At 35.9% G+C, this 19,720-nt stretch overlaps 2 protein-coding genes across 4 annotated transcripts in view; one reads left to right on the top strand and one right to left on the bottom strand.

The window, feature by feature from the left end:
- Positions 1–17,269, top strand: part of METTL25 (methyltransferase like 25) — a 64,181-nt gene extending 46,912 nt beyond the window's left edge. For 2 of the 3 annotated variants that reach the window (XM_051608991.1, XM_051608989.1), the window contains 3 exons: positions 10,822–10,896; positions 11,511–11,582; positions 16,231–17,269. In XM_051608991.1, the coding sequence (XP_051464951.1) occupies positions 10,822–10,896; positions 11,511–11,582; positions 16,231–16,344 (261 nt within the window). In that variant the 3' untranslated portion in view covers positions 16,345–17,269. Of the gene's footprint in view, positions 1–10,821; positions 10,897–11,510; positions 11,583–13,141; positions 13,414–16,230 lie in introns of those variants that run through there. The other variant, XM_051608990.1, reaches the window with a different exon arrangement.
- SLC6A15 (solute carrier family 6 member 15) overlaps positions 13,292–19,720 on the bottom strand; it is a 1,002,329-nt gene continuing 995,900 nt past the window's right edge. The window contains exon 13 of the transcript XR_007888453.1: positions 13,292–13,304. The gene's annotated coding sequence lies outside the window, so the exon portion shown is untranslated. The remainder of the gene's footprint in view (positions 13,305–19,720) is intronic.

Genomic DNA, 19,720 nt, shown 5'->3' with positions numbered 1-19,720 from the left:
TTTGACAATGCAGTTTTCATGGTGGAGTCAGCACTGTATCTACACAATCATGGAGAAAGTGTTCAATTTCTCTCTTCCGAAAAAAAATACTTACATAGCTAAAAATGTGATGCAGCTTAAACATTGGCTCTCAAAGACAGCGAAAATCAAAGAGAAATGTATGCAGAATTTGTTTTCTAGCACTGTTTGAACAAATGAACAAAAGAGCAGCTGTACTACATAGAGGAAATGTCTGCTCTGTCTCAGGCAGTGGCCAAAAAACTGATGCCTTAGGAAGAACAGAAGGCAAGAGTAAGCATGTATGAAAGATACTTCCAGAATAATCCAAAATGTGCCTGTCATTCACAAAAAAAAAAAAGAAGCAATAATTTTCTTCATGCATAAATTTATTTAGGTGGTGTTAAAAACACAGCTAGAACTTAGTAAAGCTGTGTAGTACAAACAGAAAATTGTGGGGAAAAAAGTGGTTTGTATATGACCCTCTGTTTTACATCTGCAAAAATGTTTTTTTAAAAACATAAGTCAGAAAGCTGCAAGTCTCATATATTTTACTGTGCTTATCAGAAAACTGAAGAGAGTTTAATCTCTGCATGATAATAAATGTACTGGGAACCAGAGGGGTAGTGGCACTAAATTTTTAGGAGTCACTTGCCAGGGATGGGTAGCTTGGCATGTATCGTAAAGCCATGGGTATCTTTGATCACTGTGGCTGAATCTGGACTGTGGGACATAAACATCTTTCCAAACTCAGTTCATTATGAGCAGCACGTCTGCTTCCTTTGTATACACCAATGCCTCCATCACTAATCAATAGGTGGCCTTGGTGCAATCCAGTTATTTTCCAGTCTGGACAAATGTGGAGGCAGGATAAAGAGCAAGTGCGTAATACACCTGACCTGCCTTGATACACATTTATGTGTGTGCCTTTTGTTAAATATAGAACTGATAAAGACTCTTTTTCAGGTATAAATATCCAAAAAGTAAATTAATTTTTGCTATTGTTTCTTCAGTAAAGATAAGTTATTTATTCCTGCCAATTCTGAATGTGAACAAGCTCTCTGCCTCTTCCTTTTAGGAAATAGATACGAAGATCTCTGCTTATTTGAATTAAGAACTAGACCATTTATTAAAAGATTGTCAATCAGAAGGGAGTTAGACAAAATAGTAAAATAGTTTTTCTAAAATAAAATAAAATAGCCTTTATGAATCACCTAGGGCTATTCTTTGTTACAAGTTGTTGCTCAGCGACTGGTTTCCTATTACCTTGGCAAAAATAATTTCCTCCATTGTGGTTCTTTTCTATGGGGAAGAACCTGTCAAGTTCTGTTAAACACTGAGATGCAAATGAATGATTTTTTTTTTCTGCCTTTTGGTACCGGATCATTCGTTTCACACATCTCTCCACCTCAGCAGTAAAAGTGAGACATACGCTTCTGAATTTCTGACAAAATGCTCTTATTTTGTGAGGGCAGAGAGAGGTCTTTCAGTTGAGCTTGATACTTCACGGGTATGGTTATATAGCTTCTAGCTTCAGAACTAATGGAATTGCTTTGTGGTCCATGGCTACCTGGACAAGGCTTTAGTAATTGTCCTAGATACTTATCAAGGCAATATTTTATTCCAGGTTATTTTCTTTGTCACTCTGTTTCTGTATACTCCATGTTGTATGTGCAGAGCATTCAGTGTTCCATAGATAGGGGAGGAATTCTTTGCATCAGAAGATTTATTTTCCCTTTTATTCACTGTTTTACCTAATTTAACATGAATGTGAGGCTCTCACTTGAGAGGATGAAGCATTCATCCCTGATTTTTTGGCTAGAGGAACTGGCCACTCTTGCACTTATTAGCCTTGCTTCTTTCAAACAGCAAGAGCAATTGCTTCTTCCTCTTCAGCAGAACATGTTTCAGCTCTGTTTGTAGCTGCCTTGCAGGTGGATTTAAAACAGCCTCTTTATTAATACATATGGTTGCTGCTTAAGACACTAAGTGCTACACATGGCATTGCCACAGCAAAGGTCTGAGTATTTATGTATTTCTAGAGTATTTGAAGGAAAGAACCCCAAACTTTCTTAAATTTCCCAGTCTCCTGTACTTTTTGGGGTAGCTTAGCAAAAGAGCTTTCACAAGGCCCAGCTTTATGGTGATTAAAGGGAGAAAGTGCTTACAAGGCTAAGGTCTGCATGTGTGTCTGGCAGACCTTGTGATCTATGACCCAGCTTGGATCCATTTCTGCTAGGAAGTGAGAGCCTCGGTGGGTGGAGCTGCTTAACAAAGAGAAGCTGGCCAGGATTCATGTAAAGTGCAGTCTGGGAATAAGGAGAGAATGCTATTTAATGCCACGTCCGATTGCAGGAAGATATACAGTGCTGGAAACACTCCTGACACATCAGCAAAGAAAAGCTATTAGTCACTTTGATTTCATCTCCTGCTGTACTCACACTATAGTCACTGCTACGGGCTAATAGCATGTAAGGGAGTTACTTTGTCTTAGTCAAAATACTTTTAAAGATCACTTAACCCTTTCAGTTGCAGATGTATGCTGGGGAGATAGAACAGCAATTTCAGAGGTAGGGTCACCTTAAGCTTTCACACACAAAGAGAAGTTTATATGCCTGTCAGTGAGTGCCTTGTTGCAGATTTACTTGGTTTAGTTTAACTGAGCTTTCCTGTGACTGGTTTTTTTCAGTTTTGTACAGTCTAGTGTCTGCACATAACCTGAAGCTGCTGGGGCTCTTTCTCTGGAAAAAAAATCTTTTATTTGGTGGTTGCCCCATCTAACAACCAGAGATGAGATCTCCAACAATAAACAGATAGTTAATTCTCCATTTCCACCATCCTTATTTGCTCTAACCCAACTTCTTAAGAAGTCTTTTAAGACTTCTTAAAAACATCTGCTGCCCATTCATCTTTTTCTGATCCTGTGCTTCAGGTTGATCATGCCCAAAAGATTTACAGCTGTCAAGTCTCAACTGGCGAGTCAGTAAAGGGCACTAGACACTTCTGTGAGGTGTTGTACCTACCACAGTAGCATTTACATTATTAACACAGTAACAGAAACTTATGTCCTGTAAAGAACTTATTCATCATCCTAAGTAATTTAAACAATTTGATATTTGATGTATTATGTCTAGCAATGTTAGACTCTAATATTTCAAGGCCTTGATTTAGCTGTGTAGCTAAATTTAGATAGAAGACATGTTGTCCTGTATATTCTGCAAAGGTCATGTATTTAGACATATTTAATTAAATAAATAGGTTAGTGCTCTTTTTCTCTACAATTACCAAGACTTTTATTTATAATTAATAAATAATTAATTTTATTTAATTTTATCTTATTTCCATAAGAATCTCTGAAATTATTACATATACAGAGTAATACAGTGATTGTTTTCCTATAGTAATTATGCTTGCATGTTTTTAAACAATTAGGTAAGTCCAAATATATCAGAAATACATTGAGATTGCTAGTTCAATTTTACTGGAATCCCTAAACTACTGCCCTTTGTTAGACTGACTTTGTTTTTTCGTGGACTCGAGTATTTAATTTTGACTAGTAAAAGTAGTTGGTAATGCTGAAATCGAATTTATGTGAAAATAATTTTCTTTTTTGTTTGTTTGTTTTTGGTCAGGTTTTTTTTACTGGACACTATATAGTTAGTTTGAGGAGTTGATATATGTTTCAAATAGAAGTAATGATTTCTTTAAAACAGGGATACTTTTGGACAAAACAAAGGAGTATGCATGTGTGACTTTTTGCTTTCATTTTGATTAAGCAAAGACCTAACCATAACATTGGTGTACATGTAACTAAGTGGCTGAGCTGAGTAATCTCCTACTGCTATAACTATCAAGTAAATTAAAAAACAAAAAATCAAAGGGTTTACACTTTGAGCATAAATACTGTTGTATTACAGGTTTTGGTGAATTACCACTGGTTTAGAACTACAGTTTTAAGATGTTTCCTTTGCCCAGGTGGCACTGTGAACATGGATTAAAGAGATGTCTTCTCTTACTTTATGATGAGGCTGTTATTTATGTTAGCTAAAACTATATTTAATATATTGGGCTCAGTCCTGAATAAATTTTCATCAGCCAGAAGTTATGCTGTGCTTACTTGCGTTTATTTGTATGATAATTGTGAACTTCTTAAAATTAATACAAAGACAGTTCCAATTCAATGTGTTCAGATTCCTATTAGCATTAGATGGAAACACTTTAGGTAAAGCATTGCAAAGCCAAGAACTTCAAGATGGGGCTTTCAAAGACTCCTGCTAAAATAATTAGGTGTCCTGATCACATAACTGCTTTGTGAAAATGTGGTAGTACATTTACCTTGCAAATAGCTTCACAGTGAGTGGCTGGCGAAATGTTTGGAAACACCTCTTGAATTTCCTGGGATCCATCCCTAAGATCATTTATTCTCCCTTTCCAGATCAAAGCAGGAGGCATCTGACAAGCCTTTACAAACTTTTTAGTCCCTCTGAGGCCATGCAGGTGGAAGCCCTGTCTGCCTATATGGGCTCTCAGTTCAGCCTGTGTCATGAGCTGTCCTGGTTTTAGTCCCTAATCATGTTCTACTCAAGTAATAGTGATTAGGCTTTGAGGGTATTTCTTCCATTTCCAGTGCCATTTGCATTTTATCACTTATCACCTAATTTTTTCCTGTACCAGCTGTGCTTCAGATGTTCTAATGTTCTTCTGATCCATTGAACTTTAACACAACTATGTTAAAATATGTTGAACAGAATGTTTTGTCGTTTTTTTCCCACGAAATGTGGAATTAAAGAGATACTCTGCTCTGTATGCATTGTTGACAGGCAGTGTTGTAATTAAGTGAACAGGTGAGCCTGGGACAAGATAAAAAGCCCCTGTTCCTATGGAGCTTATCAGGATAAGTTGCATTACAGCATTTAGAAATCTGTACTTTTTTGAAACTGTGTTTGGGCTGTTCATCCTTCCTAGAAAATGCTTATTAAGGTTTCCATGGCCATATGAGAACATTATAAAATATTAAACAGATGTTTACTTCTTCCACCTTTAATATAGATTATATGTTCAAACTTTTGCAGGCAAAATTCATGTTTCAAATTAATTTCTTTTTTATTGTGTACAAGATTTTGACCAAAGGAGCATGGCATTCTATAAACCCAGCTCAAAAGACTAGCTGAGTATAAATAATTTCTAAGTTTAAATTCAGCACAAATACTAACTCTTTAACCAAATAGATGTCTTACACTTCATAAATTCAAATAGCTAAATACGTTATTGATTTCTCGTCTGTAATGTTTCTCAGTTTCTGAAAATTGAGTCGTAAGTGCAGAATTACTAGTGGCAGATTAATAATTTAAGTTTTAGTGTGATGTGCTATTTAAGATACCGGTGGGCTAAACCCATTTTGTTTTCAGATAGATTTCTTGGAAGAAAGCTAAATGCCACCAAAATGTTTTCTGAGAACTTGGTGGGGGTTTTGATGGTCTCTTTTTCCTTTTCTTTTTTTTTCATTTCTGTCAGCTAAATTGCACTGAAAGAAGCTACTTTCTTGGAAGTGAAATATTATTAAGGTAGATGACACTGATGCTACTGTGAAAAGTGTGACTGGCTCTCTTGCTATGACAAAGCATTTAAGAGCACCTTCCCCCCTTGTTTGGCATTTGTCAGTGTCTTTTAAAAACATCATTGCACTGTTTTCTATTATTAAGTTAATATAATGCCCACTTTAACTTAATACATTACACCTCTTACCACTTTAATCTTCTCAGACTACAGTGCTTGTAATAACCAAGTCAGCGATATTGAAAGAGATAAAGACCTATCTTGTAAGCAGTGATGCAATGGGATTGTGCCACCTGCCCTGTGGGATCCCTGTGGGATCTGCACTGGATCTTTCTGAGCTTTTGTAGATCCCATAATGCATCCTGTTTCCATACTTGCCTGAAAATTTGAATATTGATTTAATGTGTACCAATGGTCAGCGTGCTGGATGAGAAAAAATGTAGCCATCATTTTGGTCAGTGTTTCATATGGGACAATTATTTATGACTTACTTCAATAAGACAGAGGACATTATATAAATGGACATGATGTGCTTCTCTTAGCTTGCCAGAGTGTCCCTTGACTTGTAATATCTCCTCAGCAATGACTAGTGGAATATCATAAAATGCAGTTTGCAGATGAAGGGAAATAAGAGGAATAATATAATTGTGTGGCCTCATTTTACTCTAGTTTTAAAAAGTGTTGAAAAAACACATACTCAAGACTGAGAAACTGTCAGTAGTGAAATTACACAATACAACAAGACATGAACTAATCTGAATATATACAACTGTACTGGAAACTAAAAAGGAGAAATTTTGCAGAAATTGGGAAAGAGAGGGGCTTTTAACCTGAGATTTCTTATCTACCCCACACCAAATTTAGTGTTAATATCTTTAAATTACACTCAGTACCTCAAACTGGTCTGATCTTTACTAACGTTATTTCTAATTTTGATGGTTTTTATTTGGTACGGGCATTGGGAAAACATGGAGCCAAAGCCAGAACAATACTGTTTTTCCATAAATTCTAACATGGCAATTAACTGAATCAAAACAGTAAAAAAATGAAGGCACTAAATTAATTTGCACACTTAGTGCATTTTGCAGTTGTTGAAGAATTTGCTTTCTCAACTGTTTCCTTGGAAAGAAGGAATTTCAGCTCACAGATTTCCTGGTTCAGTTGTTGGTTGGGGAAATGTATTGAATGAGGGCTCAGGTAACACTTTTATTACAGCCAACAAAGTAGATTTGCATAAAGCTGTTTTCAAGTGTAATTGTTTTTCAAACAGACAAAATACTATCCCAGTTGTGGCAGCATGACATTTTAGTCTAACAAGGAATCTTAAAGATATATGACTTTTGCTTCATTTAGATATAATTCTAAATAATAGATTGCATTTGTTTTAAATATCTTTTAATAAACTTTAGTTTCTCACTAATTACATTATCTGTTTTCATTATTTTAGACTACATTTTATTACATTACATTATTTTTAACTATCTTAGTCATGGGAAGATTGTAAAAAGCTGCTCTATGGTTGGACTCCCAAGTGTTTTGAACTGATTTAAGACACTGCTCTGCTAAACGTGTTGCCTTGCTGCTTTCTTGTACTCTTGCTAGAGTTCAGGGTAATGCTGGTACAAGAAGAGGGTGCAGTCATTGCAGGGGAACTCAGTCCCTTTAAGGCAGCAAAGAGGAATTACATCTGTTTAAACAGAATGTGGAACAGCATCCTTAGGTTCTGGCTCTCCTCTGTAGGGCGTGTGCAGCACTGGAGATTAAAAGAGACTTTCATTCAGTCAAAATGCTCTCTAGTCTAGGGAAAGACACATCTGGAGAAATTTTCCCTCTCTGCAGAAATTTTCCATATGCTACTGCTAATTGTCCCCCCACCTCATCCCTGAATGTTTTATTTTCAGCCTATGCTCAATCAGCATGTCTGTGGGACTGCAGTCGTATTCAGGTGTGCTCTGGTGTGTGGTGTCTCGGCTGCTCTCACTCTGTCCTTGTGTTCACAACAGATGAGTCTGGCCTGTGGTACACTTTTAGTGTCACCTCCAGCGCGTGTTACGGTTAGAACTAGGTCAGTGGAGATCTTGCTGCCTTCTAGTTCCTCTTGGTTGGAGCCACCACACCAGTCCACAAAAATTAGTTTTATAAAAAGCATCTACTGCCATCACAGTGCAAAGAGACAAGGTTCTTTTGTTCACAACCTTATTTTGCATGTGCAAGTACAATTCTGTTCCTGAAAATGCAAAAAGTATTTTTTATTCTTACTTCACCTTGGAAGGATAGCTGCAGATTGTGTTGGGTACCTTTTAAGAACTGAAACCAAGTGTCAAGCTGTTGCAGTTTTAGGCAAAGCCAGTGTTACCTGGGTTTTGGTCATCTAATAAATTGACCACATATCTACCAGGTACTATGGTCATGCCCTTTTCTATCAGTGCTCCATGGTGGACACTGTCTCTTTTCCAGCTGGACTATGGCTTTGAATTAGTTCCGCCACCAAACTTCTAATTGAGGTACAGTTTGGAATTCTACCTAATCAATCCATGATAGCAGGATGCATTCCATTGGAATGTGTAGTAAGCAAGGAGGGAGTGGAAAAGCATTTGGGCTCAGAACTTGAGTATGGCAACATCCAAGAGACATTTTTGATCTGTCTTTGTATTTGCCAAACATTTCACAGCTTGTTTTCTTTTAATTTCAGTGCTTCATGTTGAAAAATGGAGAATATTAAGGAAGCAAAAGCAGAAAGGTTTTATTATCTTTTTTTTTTTTTTACAAATTCAGATCTTCGTATTTTAATTCCAAATAGCCTGTAACTTCGAAAATCCATTTTACTAAAACTTTTCTAATTCTCAGTTGAAATGACAAGCTTATAGGGCAGAGGTTAAATAAACTGCTTTGTTTATCTCATGACTGATATATTTAGTCGGTTTGGCTCTTTAGAGTGGAACAGAAAAACAAACCCTCAGATATTTGCACAGCTTTACTGAAAATAAAACAGTAATAAGACCAGAAAAGTCCTGTTAGTCCACATTAGTGCTGCCAGATTGATTACTCAATGCCGCCTTTGCAGTTGGGAAGAAGTACTTTCAAATTCAAGAAGTAAGACTGAAAGACTACAGAAGTTCTTCTAACTCATCCCTTTGTCTTAAGGCAGTAAGAATTTTGTGTCATTCCTGAAAAATATTTGTCTAATCTTCTGAAAGATTCCTGAGGAGCAGCCTGACAACCTCCCCAGTCCTTAATTAATCTCGAAGAGAGAAAGTTACTTCAAGTTTTTGGCTGATTATTATTTTTTTTTTTTTCTGCAGTGCAAGACCATTAGTTCTTATCTTACTCTCTTGTAGACAGAGTGAACAAACTGCTCCCTTCTTCTTTGTGATAGCCCTGTAAAAACTGTTACTATGCCCACTCTCATTTTTCTCTATTTTAGCCTGATCAGTTCCAGTTCTCTCAGTCTTTCTTCATACGTTATGTTTTCTAAATCTCTAATCTCTTTCCTCTCCCAGAGCTTTTTCAGGCAGTTCATTTCTTTCTTTGAAATCTGATGCCCAAAAATGGATGCAGCTAGAGCTTTGCCACTGCCAAGCAGAGTTGAGGGATTACTTCCTGTGCTTCGCAGGCCGCTCTCCCATAGATATCTCAGAATAGTGACTGCTTTTTTTTTTTTTTTTCAGTTGCACAAATGTGACTCTCACTCAGCTCCTGATCTGCTGTCTCTCTCAGATTGTCATTTGGTGCTATCCATCCTGAACAGCTGATTATTTCCACCTGAGCGTAGCTCTGCTTTTCTGTACAGCATTTCAGTTTTTCTAAGCAATGCTCCAATTTCTGAAAAGCATTTTAAGTTCTTGCAATGCCTTCCAGTTGCACATTTGCAGACTTAGTTAAAGTGGTTTCTGTTCTGTCATCTGAGTTCTTAATGAAAATACTGCATTTTGTAATTAACCTCCAGCCAGCAGGTGTTTTCAGTTGTTCAAAGACTCATTAATAACTACTCTGTGGTTAGAGTCATTCAAATACTTTTCACTTGCTTTATAATACTTTAATCTAAACCTTCTTATATTTGCTTATGAAATGGTTATGTGAAATTATGTCCAAAAACTTGCTGAAATCAAAATATATGACAACCGGTTGTTTTTTGCTGTTGTGAATCCTTGCACCCTCCTTACAAGCAAAGCAGACTGGCTTTATTATTTGTTCTTGACAAATTAATATTGACTGTTATGAACCTGCTTACCTTTCAGTGTTTTTAGGTTTTTTGTCTTTTGTCAGTACCATTACTTTTCTGCTAAGCTGTGGACTAGCTCTTTCCACAGCAAAGTAGCTGTACTGCAAACTTCCAGTGCGGAAGATGTACCTCGGGCTCTTTCAGCTCCACTCTTTCCAGCAGCCTCCATCACCAGTAGCACTGCAAACCTACTTCCTGCTCCTCTAACGTGTTCTTTAAGTGACCAGCTTAACTGTATTCTTTAGCATCCAGGACTGTAGACAGCAGAAGAGTAGAGATATCATGACCTTTAAAACCTGGGAAATGTTATGGTCTGGCTGCCCTGGAGAGAACACACTTTGTGAAGAGCTGTTATGGTTATAGCTCTAGCTACCTGTGGTAGTGCAGCATCTGCTGAAAAGGGGTGGGGTGTTTGGCTTCCTCAAATTTTTAAGCTGCCTTTGCATCAAATTCAGCCCCAATTCACAGCATTTATAGTCAGTGACAATGCCAGCTCAGTTGCATCGGGTGATTGGGAAGAGGGGAACATGTAACAGTTCAAAGTAAATAAAGTCTTATCCTAAAGATGGGTAACTTGAGGTGCAGAGAAACAAGATATCATTTCCAAAACCTTATAGTAGGTTTTGTAACGTGAAATACCATCCAGATGTCCTGACTGAAGCATGTTCCTCTCACACCAGAAGCCACTCCTCAGCTATTTAAATAAAGCTCTTGGGAATGGGGGTGAGGAGGGGCTAAGATATATGGGAAAGAAAATGAGAATGTTATCTCCACTTTACTGTGTAATTCTCATTTCAGAATGGCTAGAACTTTCTGAATAATGAATGTAGCTCAGTATTTCATGTCAGTGCAAAATGCTGTCTCAAGAACGCTTATTGTAAATGTGAACTAAGAAACTGCTGTTAGAATATTATAAACCTTAGTAAAGTGCTAATCTCCAAAACAAACCACAGATTTCTTGTTGTAGGAAAAAATATTTCATTTTAACATTTTCTTGAAAGAGTAACTAAAATAACTCCGGTATCTTTTTTTTTAATCTCTTTCAGCTTCCAGACAGCTGTATAATGGAGTACTATGAAAAATACAGGCACAGAATGAATGAGCTTGAAGCATTTAATATGGTAAAAGTTATAGGATTAATACTATTACCTTGTATATATGTGCCAGTCTAGAACAAAGCCCTGTGAAGTTTTATGTGGAGGTAGGCTGTCTTACACTGAGGTATGCAATCTCAAAAACAAAGCAGCTCCCCCTTCCAAACTGTGGAGCATATCCTGTTCCAAAACTATATTAGGTGTCAGTAAAATAATAAAGCCAACACTTGGAAGATTCTTTTTCAAGAGGGACTATTACCCTGGAAAATGAAATGTCAGTCTCCTTTTAAACCTATACTGGTCTCCATGCAGTTATGTCATAAAGATTCTTTTTATTAAAATCCATTATTTCCCTCTTTAAAATTGTTCTGCCTCATATAATATAATTTTCTTGTTAGATGATGTCTCAAAACCAACTAAATAACAGAGTTTCCTGACCTTATGGCATTCCATTGTGATCTTTAATATAATCTGTTTTGAAGATGTCCATCCCACAGGGAAAATTGACAAGGTGATACTTGTACAACAGAATCACTAGAAAATGACTGACCTTCCTGGAATTGTTCTGTGGAAGTGTAACCATTTGGAAGTGTATTGGCTCTCTTTCCCAGAATTCTTATAGTATCTAATCTTTCTTTCAGTTGAAGGTTTTTCTGGCTCCCTGCATAGAAGTTTTGATACTTCTGGATCGTCTTTGTTACCTCAAGGAACAGGTATTTTTGCATTATATTTTATGATACCTAACGGCTACATCAGTGAAATGAGTCTATTTCAGCCAATTTATTACTGTGCAGACCAAAAGTCTCTGTTGCAGAATTATTATTCTCATCATATTTGCAAAAGTATAAGCATTCATTCCGTTTAGTATAAACATATGCCCAGCAGATGTTTTTATTTTCAGCAAAGCAGCAACAGTAAAGTTTATGTTCTTTTAATTGTATGGTAATTACTAGTCAATAGACAGTAAAAAATAAATTAATTAAGTATGCAACAAATCTCATTTTGTACAACATAGTGAGATATTTAATAATTAAAAGAGTATTGGAAATGCTAAACATTATGCTATACATGTTAGAGCTTCCAACAAATATGTTTTAGAAAATAGAATTAAAGAAATTTTAATTTAGATCCAAAATGTTTATGATTTCCTTTTATAGCTTCTTAATTAAGATCAATTATGAGAGAGGGTGCACTTTTTCCAGTGTGGGTCAGCTGAGGTATATTTGACTACCACGCAGCCCAGATCTATTTTACAAGTATAGACCTGGAATATAATAAGCAAATGCTAGGACGTTTACTTCATAATGACTTATGTTACAGTGTTTCTTCTAACACTAATTTTGAGCTTGGCCTGATTAGCTCAGAAGCAGCAGTCAGACTTTCTCTGCACCAGTAAACATTTTTTGGACAAGTACAAATTTGCTAGGAGGAAATGGTAACGTCTTCCAGCTTCTGCTCTGGGCCACGGTCAAAGTAAAGTTTAAACCCATTCATGTGAATAGCTGGTTTTCCACCATAAACCTTTCATTTTAACAGCATCATTTTATCATAAGTAAAAATTCACTTTATTCTCTGCCACAGTGCACTTTGAACAACTGAGCTGTAGTAAGTGTATGCTTTTGTTCTAACTGGTATTTTTACAGAGAGGCAATTTGAAATATTTAAATAATGATGTATTTTCCCAAATGCCAAGCAGTTATAAATCATATAGAGATCTGTATGATTTCCAAGACGGGAGATCAGAATTGCTGCATTTAGCACTAATTTACCTTTTCTAAATGTAATATGCGCATTGATTTAATCTTGTACTGGTTGATTCACAAAATGTGTTTAGGAAGAAAAAATAGCACTGATAAAAGCCATATGCAACATGAAGACCAGATCCAGCTGGCCTTATTCATTTGAAAAGTCAGTTAATTAGCTTCAGTAGTAGAGTGTGCTCCATAACATGAGTAGGACTTGATCCTTAGTTTCTTTGCTCTAGTTCAACTGAAAAAAAAGCTTTATTGATGAAGGGGGGTGGGTAAGCCGTCATTTGATAGTGCCAGAAATAATTTCATGTATTTAAATTACATCCTGTTTTGGGTAACCTTTTTCTCAACAAACTTGCTGTGATTTTCTTTTTAGGTAAGTGCTTTTTCTGCTTTGCATTAAGGCTATTTTTTAATATTTTTTTTTGCAATTTTGTGTGTCAAAATGTGGACCTCTTACCATATCTTAGCTTTTAAGTCAAACACATTTTTATGTACTTCAATCATATATCATTTTACAGGACAACATTGCCTGGTCTGGACTTGTGAAGTTATTTGATCCCGTGAAATCCCCCAGATGCTATGCAGTTATTGCTCTGAAGAAACAGTCATGTTTTTAAGTGGAAGCAAATTGCAGATAGGCTGAAAGCTCTGAACTGATACTGCTGTTTCCTCACTTTTAATCTATTATTTTTAATTGATTCCTCAAGTACACAGGCTGCTTTTCAGTAGCAAAAGTAAAAAGTGAAATGCCTCTTTGAATCATGAGAAATAAATATATCTTTCATAAATACCATTGCTTCCTTATGTCAGTTATTAAACATTGTTGAACATCTGGCTTTATTATAAAAGTTACGACCTGTATTATGTGATTATTCTTTAAAAATATTTTTGTTTCTTTCTTTTTAAGGCATTATACTATGTATCAATAACCCTTGTCTTGATATTTCTAATCAAAAGATCAGACATTCTCAGTTTTTACCAGTGGTTGGCGTCATGCAGTCTCAGACTAGCTTTGCCTTTTTTTTTTTTTCTGGATTCAGATAGTGCCCAGTATAAACAAAGAAAAATAACCTGCTCTGTAAACAAGAGGTTTGTAGACTAAATAGGAACTTTGTACTTCCCTGTTTTCCAGGCCATCAGGACCAGCTTATTTATAGAGTAGCCTAGAAGAGCCTAGATAGTAACTACCTGCAATGAGCAGTTTTGTATTAACCCCTTCTTTCTTCAGACATGTTTCTGGCATGCACTTGTTTGCCTGACAGGAAAAATGCGTGTGCTCTAATCCAGTGGGAGATTTCCCAGTGTTTAAGAATCAGCTGCCCTGCTGGAGTTCACTCTGCAATCCTTGGGTTTTATCAGAAGGCTATTATCTGAGCCAAATGTGTTGGGTATAAATACTTTGGTACCCAAGTGAACTGAAACTTGCTAGGCAGTTGCTTGTTGGTTGTACTGCATTCATGAGTGGGAAATTTATTTGTTGATGCATTTATCTCAATGGGTTGCCTAATTAAACTTGCAGATTTTCCGTCAATTAAAAAAGAGAAAAGTTTCTATTCTAAGTCCTGATGATTTTATTAGAATTTTCCAGCATATATAAAACATAATTAACTACCAGTGCACAGAAAAAAAAGACAACAAGTAAATAATAAAACACAGTAATAAAGAAGAAAAGAGAATGCAACTTTGGTGGGCAGAGGATGAGAATAACAGAAAATATTTTTATTCTAATTGTATAGTGACAGTAATAGTCATGGGAATCAGACTGAGATTCAGATGTGAGTATGAACAAATCTTACTCTGTTTCAGTCTGCAAAATATAATGAAAGCTTATGAATGTGGCCATCCAAGAAAAGAGAAGTAAGATGTTTTTCTAACAAGTCACATCTTTCTTGATGTGTTCACTTGGAAAAAACAGGGGGTTTTGTGGTGTAAGTTCACTGCTGTCTGTTTTAGGACTCCCAGTCTTATGTCCATGGTTTCAGTATAAGCATTTCACAGTTGTTTGTCCCCAGTATGTCCAGTTCTTAGAGCTGCTGAGCACCTGCAATACCCAAGGAAATTAAAATAAGTTCCAGGTGCTCACAGCATCTTTGGAGTAGAGCTAGGAGAAGAAAATCAGTCCTTCCATGTATGCCACTTTTTGTTATACAGGGAGTACTGAGGAAACTAACAAGCTGGTAGATTCTTTTCCCAGGAGAGGAATCAAAAGAAATAAAATCCTTTCCTAAGCTCTGAGCATCTAGAATTTAAAAAATTCCAATAACATTTGATATAAAGAGGCAATCTAAACTACATGATGTTAAAAAGAAAAACAGATTAAGAGAAATTTCAGAAAAAGATATTTATTATATTATGTTCTGCTAAGACATGATGACTAATTATTAGTGAAGTGTCAGAGTGTTGTCACCCTAATCTTACGTCCTGTTGGAAAAAGTTACTTGGGGACAAAGTTTCCTTTGTTGCATTGTGAATTGATTCTTCCTCTTTTTCAGATCACATACTAAAAACTGAGGATGTGTGATGTCCAAACATAGAAAGAAAAGTTTCTCACTGAAAGCAAATGCTTGAAAGAACCCTCTTATAGCCCAAAAGTATTTCAGCATGCCTCATCTGGTTTAATTGCATAGGGTATACTGACTATTGCTAATTTTCTGGGATATTCTAATGTGTGTAATGCCTTCTAAATTCAAAGTTAATTTTTTATTTCTATCTTAAGAGGACATTTGTAACAGTTCAGAATAACAAGCACAACTCTAGGATTATCCCACATGCTCTTTCACTGATTCTAAAAGGTCTGAATAAATCTGCATGCCCCCTCAGCAACTTCTCAGGCTCTTTCAGTACTTTTCATGGCACTTTGTAGTCTGTGCAGGCAAAGACAGAAGCAATGTGCTTCTTAGAATAACTATCAAGAGGTTTATATGATGAGTTTGCATTCAGCAAAGTCAGTTGCTCTCTGCTCTCAAAGCTGTTTTGAAGCTTTGGATGCCTGAATACCTATGAGCTGTTGTTTACATAATGGAAAAATCCCTGACAGTGATCAAGATGAATAAAACAATTTTTCTTCATGGTTATTGCCAAAAGTTTTTCCATAACATAAACTGCTTCCTAAATATGATTAAGTCTTTTGATAGAACAAAAAATCAATTTTCTTTCAATGTGGCAGAGCACTGTCTATCTTGATAAGTTCCCTAAGGGTTAGTGGATATGCCGGCTTTCCCTCAGGTGCTTGCCCAGTTCTGTTCAAGGCACATTTAGGTATTCTGTAGCTGATTTGGTGTGTTTTATTTATTTTTCTTAGGGCTGAAACCTGTTCCTGGATGGAGGAACAAAAGCATATGCAGGGCATGTGTGCAGCCTTAATATCCAAGAGTATTTTGTAGCCCCAAATCTCCAAGCCTGCTTTTGTGATAATAAACAAATTCTGCAGGTTTGATTCCTGCCTTAGAACACCAAAAAAAATTGCAGTGTTCTAGTTTCTGGGATTTTAGTTTCAAGTTTTCTTCTGATTAAATAGTAAGTATTTTTAATTACAAACTATCCTCTTAATAGCTTAATACTCAGCATTTGTTATCATCTTTGAATCTCTTTATCCCTTGCATCTTAGGTGGGAACATGGCCTAATTGTCTGGGATCCAGCTGCAGTTCCCTCACCGTGTTGTTCTGGAATAACCAATGCAGTTTGGTGACTCTATATTCTCTATCTCCAAGCAACTGTTGAATAAGTTGTTGGGTTTTTTTTATTTTGCTTATCCCTGGTTGTTATCTTTGTCGATGTTACATTTCAGAGTATTATAAGAAAAAAAATACAATCCTGAGATTCAGAAAACCTCACTGAAGTTGCACCATAGTTATGCTTCCTGTTACTTTCTCCCTTAAAGCCTTGAAATTAATTCCTGATGATCAGACAGATTAATAAGCACGAGACAGTCGGATAGGCGTAGGTTATTAAAAATTATTCTGTACAATATCTCATCTTAGGGAGTATTTTTCAATTTTAAGATCTCCGAGGCATTTTTACATTATTACTAAACTCAAACATCCAAGGAAATCCACCAGCATAATGAAAATTTGTCTCAAACTGTTACAACATGCAGTTGTACACCAATATTTGCAGTATACACCTGCATCCTCCTCAAGGCTGTCTAAAATGTCTGTCTTACCATCCCAGTGATGCTATTCATAAAAACAGAGACAATGACATGCTGTTCTCTGCTTTGTGTTAGTGGCAAGAGAACCCTTTGAATGGGCATGCCCAACATCCAAAGTTTTCTCCAGATACCATTATTGAAATCCATTTAACAGACTTAGTCAGTCAGTTCAGTCTGTTACTTCAGTTATTACTGACTACCATTAATGGGTCCATAGAATTTTTTCTTGTGCTTTGAGTTCCATAGGTGGATTTTTCTCATGCTACAGGTTTTTCACTCATCAAAACAGTAAATGACTTCAACTAATTGCTATGAGCGGGAGCTACTTCTAAATTTATTTGTTGATTTTACAGTCATTTTAAGTTGTTTTATCCTGTTCACCCCAGGAAGTCAAGCTATTTTCTACATTAATTTTGTACCTCTTGTATAATCCATAGCTTTGGTCTGTGTCTTTAACAGTTTATCATTAAAGTATCTCTTTTCAGTCTTTTGCAATTGCAGTGTCTCTGTATAGTGAACAAGGACTTTCCATTTTGTCTGTAACCCACGACAAGAATATACAATGTTTTCATATCTTCATTGAAAATTAACAAAGACTGTCCAAAAGCAAAAGATCACTTCTAAAGTTAATTATACCTCATCTGTGAATTAAAAAAAAAAATCTGCATAAAAAACCTGTGCAAACTTTTAACTTTTCATTACAAAATTCTCAGTTTCATCTGGGGCTCTTTCTCTTTGCATCTTGACCAATGTGAACTTATGTAGATGAAGATGTTGTCAGGGCAGCTGGTATTGGGTTTCACATGGAATTTATCAAGAAAATCAAGATGCAGTAAATCTGCTGAGCCAACAAATCAGATTGTTAGGCTGAAGTTCAGATTGCCTTAACACACAAACTGTCAACTCTTGCATGAATCACTGATGAAAAGAGCAAAGCTGTCTGCTTGCTGAATAACTCAGTAGAGTCTGGCACCAAAAGAGAAAATTCCAAATAAGAAGGAGCAGTGATCACCTCTTCTATTACGTAAACCTTCAGAAACAATAATTAAAATGTACAGTTGTAAATCAATGTTGTTTATTACACCTCCTATTATTAGCATAATGAATAAAGACAGACAGCAGAAGCAGCCATGCTGTTTCTCAACTATAAATCCTGAATTAATTTGTTAGTCTTAGAAAGGCTGAAGTCATCAAGAGGGCACACAGATGTGTAAAAGTGTAGAATGAGCTGTACATTACTTAGACAGATGTGCCATTTGTTAACCTTTTTAATATCCTAAGGCATGAGTATCAATTCAAAGAACACAGCTCACAAAGTACTCAATGACAGCGTATAAACCCAGTGTTACCCATTTAAAAATGTTCAGCATATTAGTTAATATTAACTATGAAGTGTTATAAGAGTGATAATAGCAAAACCGTTGCTATGCTGTTTATGATTAAAAAAAATAAATAAAAGCAAATAAAAACATCTAAATCCTTACTTTCCTGGAAATTGTAGTTTTGAATATATGAATCATGGTACAGAGACATGTAGTGAAAATGCATGTCATTAAAATCAGCCCTAGACAGATTCTTGATTTAAGTAAAACGTCTGGCCAAAACAACTTTATGGAATTGCTCATTTATTTATTTTTTTAAGTCACTGCCCTTTTTAAAGTTACACTTCTGTAGTGATAGTCAACTTTTCTTTTAGCAAGCAGAATTCGATTAAGTGTATTTAGAAGAAGAAGATACTAAAAAAAAAACTTTGAGAAGTGTCACTTTGTTCCTGTGCTTATCCTCAAACTGTATTGCAGAAGTGAGAGAAATTTTCACGAGGGTATCCAAAAGATTATTTATTGAATGACTTTTCCATTTGCGCTGGTTAATCACATGAATCAAGTTTAATGTCATCTATCTAAACACCAGCTATTGAAATAATGACTTAGGGAGAAAAGGTCATGTCCTAAATCAGACTTTCAGATAGCATTGAAATGGAAATTAACACTTTTCTGACAACATCCACATCCTTTGAATAATTGTAATTTTTCTAGATAGAAAAGAGGGACCAAGCATTCAGCATTATGTAAAACATCCATAAATAAAACATTTACAGATATTAATACAAACCAATCTGTTACCTACACTTAGTGAAGACCTGGGTTGTCTTCATTTGACTCACTGGCAAATTTCTGTGGATTTCCATGGGAGCAGGCTTGGATACAGAAGCATCTGCTGAAGACAAACAGTGTGGATGACCTAATACCTTTTGTAACAAGACAGTTGCAAATGTGAGGGCAAAGAGATTGTGTACCATTCCTTTATCTATGCGTATTGAAGTGGAACAGCATAGAAATTATTGTGAGCCCTGTTTCGTCATGGAAATCTTCCTGACATATAGCAAGAGAAGGTTCCAATGGCTTTCTTGTTTATTTTTTATTTCAGATAATATGTCTTAAATGCATTAAAACACTTAGAATTTTCTTTTCTCCGCTTGCTGGTCCTTTAGCAGTGAAAGCACTGATTACAGTAATACGGAATTAAATGACACTTATTATTCCTAGGAATAACTCAGGTGTCACAGCCTGTGCTTTCACTGACTCCAATGGTAAAATTCTCATGAATTCTATTATAACTGGTTCTATGAATATGGAAAGAAAAATTTACTTCTTCAAAAAGCAACATTTGATACAATACATAACCAGAATATCTTCCTAGCAAGATTTTACTGTAAGCCTGTTGCCCTTTCTTCCCTTTCCATGTGCAGAAATTTTCTAGAGTGTTGTAAAACGTAGAATTTAATTTTGTAAAGGTATGTTTCCCACTTATCACTTTGCAGGCAGCACATCCCTTATTCCTGCACTATGTGTTGAAGAAGGTAATACTAATAAGTCTTTCTGTGTAGCCCATTAATTCAATACAGAACCTATAAATGTAGAAAATGAGACATAAATTTGTATTTAT

Source organism: Apus apus, chromosome 1 (genome assembly GCF_020740795.1).
Source record: "Apus apus isolate bApuApu2 chromosome 1, bApuApu2.pri.cur, whole genome shotgun sequence".
Lineage (NCBI taxonomy): Eukaryota > Metazoa > Chordata > Aves > Apodiformes > Apodidae > Apus > Apus apus.
This window is presented reverse-complemented; position numbering and strand designations above follow the sequence as displayed.